This window comes from Neofelis nebulosa, chromosome 17 (genome assembly GCF_028018385.1).
Source record: "Neofelis nebulosa isolate mNeoNeb1 chromosome 17, mNeoNeb1.pri, whole genome shotgun sequence".
Taxonomy (NCBI): Eukaryota; Metazoa; Chordata; class Mammalia; order Carnivora; family Felidae; genus Neofelis; species Neofelis nebulosa.
The window spans coordinates 47630842-47640129 of NC_080798.1; the positions used below are offsets into that span (position 1 = coordinate 47630842).

At 42.7% G+C, this 9288-nt stretch overlaps 1 protein-coding gene across 9 annotated transcripts in view; it reads left to right on the forward strand.

The window, feature by feature from the left end:
* The first annotated feature begins 27 nt into the window (after positions 1-27).
* Positions 28-9288, forward strand: part of TXNL4B (thioredoxin like 4B) — a 42248-nt gene continuing 32987 nt past the window's right edge. For 2 of the 9 annotated variants that reach the window (XR_009256020.1, XM_058707892.1), the window contains exons 1-3: positions 1935-2192; positions 3150-3318; positions 4777-4928. Coding sequence is in view for 8 of the 9 variants with exons in the window: in XM_058707892.1 (XP_058563875.1) it covers positions 2077-2192; positions 3150-3318; positions 4777-4928 (437 nt within the window). In the remaining variant the exon portion in view is untranslated. The other 7 variants (XM_058707896.1, XM_058707897.1, XM_058707894.1 and 4 more) reach the window with 7 other exon arrangements.

Below are 9288 nucleotides of genomic sequence, written 5' to 3' on the forward strand. Positions count from 1 at the left end.
GGCTCTAAGAAGAAAGGGAAGGAGGTCGGTCATGTTTAATAAGGGCGGAAGTGACGCTAGGCTTCCTGTCAAAGGCGGGCAAAGTGGGCGGTGACTAGAGTAACGAATAATCTCGTCGGCTTGTGGGACTATTGAGGGGAAGGACCGCAAGTTTATCTACTTGCCAGTGAGTATTGTTTTTCCGTTTCCGGTTTTATAAGCGGTCCGCCAGAGTTGGGAGGCAGCAGCCCCTGGGTTACTTTGAGTTAGGGTCGTTGCTTTTGGTGTAGAAGACGGGAACCGCCTGTGTGCCGACATTTCGGAGAAGCGGTCGGGGCTGCGAACAGTCAAGTGGAAGAGAAGGAGGTGACTAGTACAAAGACAGTAGGTGTCGTTTTCCCTAGCACTTGTGGGCCAGGAGCAGCCCAACCACAGGCATCATTAGGCATATATATATTAAGTATGTATGTATATCGAATAGTTTGGAAGAAGGCTCTCACTCCGATGTAAATAAAAGTCACCTGTCTGTTCACTGACAGAGATAACCACTATGTGTTTTGGGATATTTATTTCCAGTTATTTCTATGTAAATGTATACATTTGTATTGGGTTTTGTACAGCAGTGGGATCACACTTTATATACTCTTTTGTAACTTATTTATCATGAGAACTTTTCAGTATGTGAAATGTTCATCTGTAACAGTACTTAGCAGCTGTATAATAGTATGTTCCAGGACTGTACTATCATTTTTTTCCAATCTCCTATTTTGGGCTATTTAAGTTGTTTGCAGTTTTTCACCTTAAGAATGTGATAAATCATTGTGGACGTGTCAAGTTAATTCTCAGAAATGGAGTTGTTGCTCAAATTGTTTTCTTTCTGGAAAAGTTTTTGCTTCTCTGCATTCCAGCAGCAAGTAAGAATGTGTGGCCCTTTATTCACACTCTTGCAATATTGTTTCATCTTTACCAACTTAATGGCTTTGTTAAATAATCTTCCATTTACTTTTCTTTGTTTACTAGCAAAGCTTAACTTTCCAAATATTTTTGCCTATTTATACCACTTCTTTTGTGAAGTCTCTGTTGGTATTCCTTGCTATGAACATTTTCTTAGGTGTGGCTTTAGTTTTCCTCCTCTTTATCAGAACTGGAGTTGCTGTTTGAATTCTAGGGTGGGATAGATCCATCCTCACTTTGACTTTCCCTTTCATCAGTAACTTTTTCTGCTACTGACATTTGAGGAAGTCCTTCCTAGCAATCAGCTTGCCTGTTTAAAGTATGACTTATTACAGGAACAATTTCATTTCCTATATACATTTTTATTGATTCTTGTCTTAAAATGTGACTTGTCACACACACACACACACACACAAAGAAATCCTCCCTTTTCATAACATTAGCCAACTTGGGGGCCAAATATAAAATATCAAGTACCCCGGTGGAGTTCTTCTGGATGGACTCAAAAATAGAGTTTCTCAACCATGAGAACAGGAGCTTATTATAGCAGAAGGAACACTGCAGTAGAAATTTGGTGGCTTGGGGGCACCTGCATGGCTCAGGCAGTTAAGCATCCATCTCTTAATTTCGGCTCAGGTCATGATCCCAGAGTCGTGGGATCGAGCCCCATGATGGGCTCCGTGCTGAGTGTGGAGCTTGCTTAAGATTCTCTCTCCCCCGCTTGCACGCTCTCTCTCTCCCTCTAAAATAAAATAAAAAACTTTAGAAGGAAAGAAATTTGGTGGCTTTGATTCTAGTCCGTGCTGTAGCTAGAACCAAAACTATAAGCAAACAAGTCTATAAAATGAGGGAATTGGATTAGGTCCCTTTTATCTGAGTATTTTATGATTTGTTTATTTTGTGGTTTTCACACACACTCTTAATCCATCTGTTTGTCACGTGGGGGTGGGGGGTGCATCTAATAACATATGCACCAAGAATCTTTAAGCCAAGACTCATGATAATACTTAATCAGTAAAAGACGGTTTTAAAAGTGTGGTGCATGTGTGAAATAGTATGTCTCTGTGACAACGTGTGTATAGATATGGGAAGGTCTATGCATGCTAAGTAAAAAAGCGCAAAGTGAAGAAGAGTGGGTAAAGTATGTGTGCTGGACATCTGTCATTTGCCTCTCCAGATGCACTCTTTCCTTCTCTAGACTGCTCCAGGACCACGAGACTTGGATGCCTTCTTCATCTCCCCTGCCCTCTGGTTCCAGTGTGAGTCACCCAGTGGGCACATTAGGAGGAGATCAGACAGACGGAGAAGAGTGGCTGCATCCCTTAACTGCAGGCTGACCTCCTATACGACAGCCTTCTCCACCCGGCGTTCCCCACCACACACTTGTGCTAACTACTCCCTGCTGTAGCTCCTTCAGGCCTCAGGGTAGGAACAGCGCCCTGCTCTTACTAGCCCAAGTACAGCACTGTACCTGGTGTGTGCCTGTACCCTGCCTTAATGAAAATCTTTGGAAATTACCAAATTTGAGAATGTTATCTTTCTCCTGCTAGAACCCTGGCAGATAGAATAGCCTGTCTTTGGGGTAAAAGAGGGAAAAAACATAGGAATGCACATTTGTATGTTTTTGTAAATGCATAACAAAACTGGAAGATACATGAGAAATTAATGAAAGTAGCTACTTGCTGTGTGGGGAGAAACAGGCCAGTACTAACAGGGCCAGTTGAGGGCGGAGAGAGGGAGGGAGATTTTTCACAGTACGCCTTTTTGAAATTTTTTTTTTTAATGTTTATTTATTTTTGAGACAGAGAGAGACACAGCATGAATGGGGGAGGGTCAGAGAGAGAGGGAGGCACAGAATCTGAAACAGGCCCTGGGCTGTGAGCTGTCAGCACAGAGCCCGACGCGGGGCTCGAACTCACAGACTGTGAGATCATGACCCAAGCTGAAGTCGGATGCTCAACCGACTGAGCCACCCAGGCGCCCCCACAGTACGCCTTTTTGTATTTATGTTTCTTTTCAAGCTGGTGGACTTGCCAGCAGTTTGTGCATTTAGTGTGTTGGTTTTTTTTTTTTACTGTTGTGATACTATGTTGTATGAAACTATTTCTTTCCTCTGAGAATAAAATATATGTGTATTAACTACTACAAAATTATTTTTTTTTTTAATTAGGACTCATGCACTTAATCTGTCTTTAAATATTGCAACTGTATTTCAGGACTGACAGTAAGGATAAATATTTGGATTATGGCAAGATGAGCTTCCTGTTGCCCAAGCTAACTAGCAAAAAAGAAGTAGACCAAGCAATAAAAAGTACTGCAGAGAAGGTATTGGTTCTCCGATTTGGGAGAGATGAGGATCCAGTCTGTCTGCAGCTAGATGATATTGTAAGTGAATTTTTTTTTTTTAATTTTTTTTTTCAACGTTTTTTATTTATTTTTGGGACAGAGAGAGACAGAGCATGAACGGGGGAGGGGCAGAGAGAGAGGGAGACACAGAATCGGAAACAGGCTCCAGGCTCCGAGCCATCAGCCCAGAGCCTGATGCGGGGCTCGAACTCACAGACCGCGAGATCGTGACCTGGCTGAAGTCGGACGCTCAACCGACTGCGCCACCCAGGCGCCCCGTGAATTTTTTAAATAAATGGTTTTTATTAAAAATCTGTATGTTCTCACTTCAACATCTACAAAGTGCATGAAAGGCAGTGGCCGGGCCTGGAGATACTGCTTTTCATTTGCTGGCACGCTTTCACTAGGAGCTGGTCATATGCCTGCCCTGAGCTAAGCCCCCAAACCCGTGATCCTGCTGAATCTGTCCTAGACGTCCCTCCCCACCAGTAGCCATCCAAGTTCATTTTCACCAACAGAGCACTAGAGGACCAGAAACACTTATTTACTCTGTGCTCACAACAGTGGAATAATTACCATCACTGTAACTACTCCCACACAGGGAGATGAATGCCAGGGACGTCAGGTGACTTGCAGAGCTGGGGTTCAAACTTCTTTTTCTCTGCCTGCAAATAAGCTTTTCCAGTGTGGTGCCTCCAGTGTGTGCCTGATGGTAATCTGATTTCATAACACGTCTTCATACTCTGATGAGTAGGGAGGGGAGTATGGGACAAAGTGTGGTTATTCTTGTCTCTGTCATAGAGAGAGACTGATCCCAGAACTAACACCTCTTCGCACCATTTCTATTGCTGCCACACACAGTGTGGATCCAGTATAAGAATCTTTATTTCTGTGATTAAATATGAATGCTGATGTGTTAATCTGAGGGAGGAATGGGCCAGAGGATTATACCCTCAGCCATAGAGGGAAGGGAATATCAAAGGCCAAGAGTATAGACTGAAGCCAAGCTGCCCAAGTTCAAATCCCAGCTGTACTGCTTAAAGTTGTGTGACCAGGGGCAGATTACCCAGTTTCCTCATCCAAGAAGTGGGGACTGTAATAACCTCATATGAATGTTGTAAGGATCAAATGAGTTAATAAGCATAAAGCACTTTGGACACTTAACGTGTAATAACCGCCAGACAAGCCTTCACTGTTTTTATTATGATTATCATTTAAGGGGGGATTGGAAGGCAGAAGATTGGGGGGAATTTCAGTGTCTGCCGTGTATATTTCTGAGTTGTTTTTGTTTAAGCGAACATGGATTTCATAAATCTATAAGAAGTTTATAAAAGCTTTTTACAACCAAAAATCAATTTAAAAAAAAAGAGAGAGAAATGTATTCACACAGTTTACCCAGGGCCCTGTCTGAATGATAAGGTTACATTGTGTCTAATGTGGAACTCAGGGGAGATTTAGCTGCCTCTCGCATTGTAACCTACATGTCTCTATTTGCAGCTTTCTAAGACGTCTTCTGACCTGAGTAAAATGGCTGCTATATATCTGGTAGATGTGGACCAAACTCCCGTTTACACGCACTATTTTGACATCAGTTATATTCCATCTACTGTGTTCTTCTTCAATGGGCAGCACATGAAAGTGGATTATGGGTAAGTTAGATTGACCTGAAGTCATTGCAGCTGTGAGGGGTTCTTTCAACCAAGCAGTTCCAGTAACTCACCTGCCTATGAGGGTGGCTCTGTGAGCCCTGCGTTGGTGCTGTGTCCTCAGGTGATCCACTCCTTGGTCATGTGAAACTTTGGCACAAAAATGACAGCGTATCCAGTATGATTGGCAAATGTTAACCTCCTACGTAAGTAGGAAACAATTGAACAGTTTGTGCAGCACTAACTACCCTTTGGTGTAGAAATTATAGAACAGCTTTTTTAAAAGTTTCTTAAGAATTTCATTTAAAACAAAATGTGTCATTGTTCTTAAACTTTTGGGACTGGTAGGCTGCATTTATGAAAGAAGTGTTCCTTCCGGCAAACTGAGACATGTTTCTCTCTGGCCAAGTGTCCTATCTTCTGCCACTCAGAGAATTCTGATGTCATTCTTCAATTCTGTCAAGAATAAGCACCATGGAATCTTTAACACCTTCTGTTGTATCCAGTCAGCATCCTAGCACTCAACATGTATTTTCAGTGTGTCCATAATTCTTAACACTTCTCACTGTGGTTCAGGTGTCTGCTTGTTTAGATCTGTGTATCTGTTTTGTCATTATCTACTTGAAAGTGCATTAACCATTACCTGTTTTATTTTAAAGCTGTTTATTCTCCTAGGATACAGGTGATAGAAGTTAATTTGATGCAATCTTTTTTTTTTTTTTTTTTTTTTTTTGAGAGCATGCGCGAGGTAGGGAGGGGCAGAGGGAGGGGGAGAGAGAGAATCTTAAGCAGGCTCCATGCCCAATGTGGAGCCCCTCACAGGGCTCACAACCATGAGATCATGACCTGGGACTTTTAACCGACTGAGCCACCCAGGCACCCCCCTGGTGCAGTCTTTTTAAAATGTGATTTATGACACTATTTGCCAACTTAAATATGTAAAAATTTTAACTTAGCAATTGCATTTCCAAGAATTTATCTAAAGGGAAATAATCATGAAAGTGGGCAAAATTGGCTGCCTAAATATTCATCCCACCATTATTTAGAAAGCAAAATACTTGGAAAGAAACTAGATGTTCACAGAAGGACACTAGATGTTCACAGAAGGACACTAGATGTCAGTTTCATATGATGTTGTAAATACAAGTTTAATGACTTTGAAAGAAATAGGTTTTATGTTAGTTGGAACATTACAAAATAGTTTGCGTGATATAATTACCATGATTTTGAAAAAAGAAACACACGTGTGTACACACACGCACACACGCTTTGGAACAATATGTACCAAAATGCGGCCTTTGGCCTCACTGGTAATGTTTTTTTCTAAAAAATTTCTGTAATAAACATAACCGATGTTTGAAATAGGGAAAAAAAAAACGATTTTGTACCCCCCACTCAAAAGTATAAGTGAGGGGAACTCAGAGACGGTGACCAGTTAACGGGTTCTGCACGGCAAGGCCAACAGCAGCGGCAACCAACTATGCCCATCCCAATGCTCAGGGAATTCTGCTTGATAAGGAACTGAGAAGAATTTGAGGTAGATTTTGAAGGGAAGGCTCTTCACCTGGTAGGGCTCACATGCCCTCCCAGTGGCCCACAGCTCTGCGTTTAATCCTGTATCAAATGGGCCCTGTACTCACAAACGGAGAAATCAATGTTGGGCTTTATGTCTGAAGTCTCCCTCAGGAACAGAAAGTATCAGAACTGTGCTTCATTTTGTTTATCCTGAAGGTCTGCAGCGAGAAATCGCTAAAAGTTCTGAGCATGGTTGTTTTTCTCCCGTGCTCTCTAGGTCTCCCGATCACACTAAGTTTGTGGGAAGTTTCAAAACCAAGCAAGACTTCATAGATTTGGTTGAAGTAATTTATCGAGGAGCAATGAGGGGAAAGCTTATTGTCCAAAGTCCTATTGATCCCAAGAATATTCCCAAATATGACCTTCTCTATCAAGACATTTAAAGCATTCATGACTATCAAAGTTGAAGAAAAAAGCACGTCTTGAAACAGTACCTGAACCCAGCTGTGCCGTTTTCCTGGAGTCCTTCGGACATGTGTTCAGCATCCCAGCAGAGAAGAGTGCTGACTTGGGTAGAAAATACCCCACCCTCAAGTAGAAGACCACGCTGGCACTGCGATGGGCAGAGATGCTTAAATGTCTATTCCCTGCAAACCCCAGAGCAGTCAAGACCACCGGGGTCAATTTCCCAAGCGTGATTTTTTTTTAATTTTTATTGTGCTTCTCTTTGTTCCTTAAGATGACACAAAATCCTTCTAAACATTGGCTAGTATATTTATGTTGACTTTGATATACAAGTAAGATAGAAAATCATTTCCCGTAAGAGCAGAAGTACTTATTTTTTTACCCTAAATGTACCCACACACACACCCTCCCCCTCCCCCGTTTCTCTACTCATGTATTTATCTCATGCTCTCCTGTCTCCAGTCCCTGTTATCTCAGTTTCTCTTGGAATAAATATTTCTCTACAGATAGTGAGAAAATGTTTTATTTTGGAAACTTTCTGGTTTAAACTTTTATTTATTTATTTTTATTTTTTGAGAGAGAGATTGCAAGCTGGGGAGTGGCAGAGACAGAAGGAGACACAATCTGAAGCAGCCTCCCGGCTCTGAGCTGTCAGCCCAGAGCCCAATGCAGGGCTCGAACTCACAAACTGTGAAATCATGACCTGAGCCAAAGTTGGACGCTTAACCGACTTAGTCACCCAGGTGCCCCATCTGGCTTGAACTTTTAAAACAGTATCCCAGTTTGCTCATTTGACTAGCTTTTGTTATTAAATTGCCCAAGAAATGGGACGTTGAACCTTTACCATCCAGCACCCAATTTGAGCTAAACAAATTAGTAAGTAGCAGCAGATTTCTCCCAGAAGTCCAAGTTCTGCCGCTTTCTGAAGCAGAGGATTTTACTTCAAGGACTCAAGACCGGAAAGAGATGTCAGAATCGTTAGAAATAACATCTTTGTGGTATTTGCCCATTTTAATAACTTTATGAAGAATTCTTGCTCTGCCAGCAGCCCTGGCATAACCTGCCACCACTTGACAAGTCCCTGCTTCTCTCAAAACCTCGCTGGGCCTTTGGATACTGACTTTGTAGAACAAAAGAATAGATGCAGATCCGGAGGGCAGTGGGCCAGACGTGGATTTGCTTGCCAGATGCTGACGTCCCAGCTCTGTGCAGACCAACACTGTCTCTGCAAGTTCATTCTCCCCTTACTGGGCACTTCCTTTACAAGCCTTTTCTGCAAGAAGAGATGACCACCCATCCTGGTTCTCATTAACGTGGCATAGAAGGAAGGCCACTGTGGGTTTTTGCATCCTTTGCTGACGACAGGAGAGAGCCGCCCCAGGGATAAGACATGGAAACCGTAGCAACCATCCCAGGACCATTAGGACCAGCCCCTGGATGAAACGTGAATGTGTGGAGAAGAACAATAAAAACCTGTGTCCCTGATGATGCTATTGAGCTGCTTAGTGAACTCTATACCTGCCTCCCTCCAGAAAGAATAAAATGTCTTCATTGCCTGTCACTGTTAGTTGGATTTTCTGTCACAACTTCAGTCACACAGTATTTGACATGTGGTAGGTGCTCAGATACCAACAAAAACTTAGAACTTGCATGCATAAAATTGTCATATCTTCTTTCTTCCTGAGGTCTTTAGGGAATGTTTCTCTGAAGTCCTGATTTTTAATTTTTTTTTAATGTTTTTATTTATTTTTGAGACAGAGACAGAACATGAACGGGGGGGGTCAGAGAGAGAGGGAGACACAGAATCTGAAGCAGGCTCCAGGCTCTGAGCTGTCAGCACAGAGCCCAACGCAGGGCTCGAACTCACAGACTGAGATCGTGACCTGAGCTCAAGTCGGACGCTTAACCGACTGAGCCACCCAGGCACCCCTTTTTTTTTTTTTTATTGTTTTTGTTCCTATGTTAGTTACTTTCCATTCCACAAGTATTGATTGAGTTCATACCAAATGCCCTGCCCGGTGCTCCATGCTACAGAAATACAAGTGACTCCTGAATGGTAGAAGGCTTTGTAGTGGAGACAATGCCCAAACCTCAAAGGAGGGTAGGACATACTTGTGTGGAAAGGGAGAGGCATTCAGGAGAGGGTGCCAGGAGGAAGAAGCCCAGATGCTGGAGACAGCAGAACATGTTCAGAGAGCCACGCAGAGTTCAGTGTCACTAAAATCCAAGGGGTAGACCAGGAGGGCAGGAGGAGCTGCTGGGGAGGAAGCTGGAAATGATAAGTGAATTGAGAAAATGCTGAAAGTTTTCTCTTACTGTTTTCCTTCGGGACAGTGGCCAGAAGCCACTTAGTGCAATCAGATAGTTCTTCAAGACAAGTGGA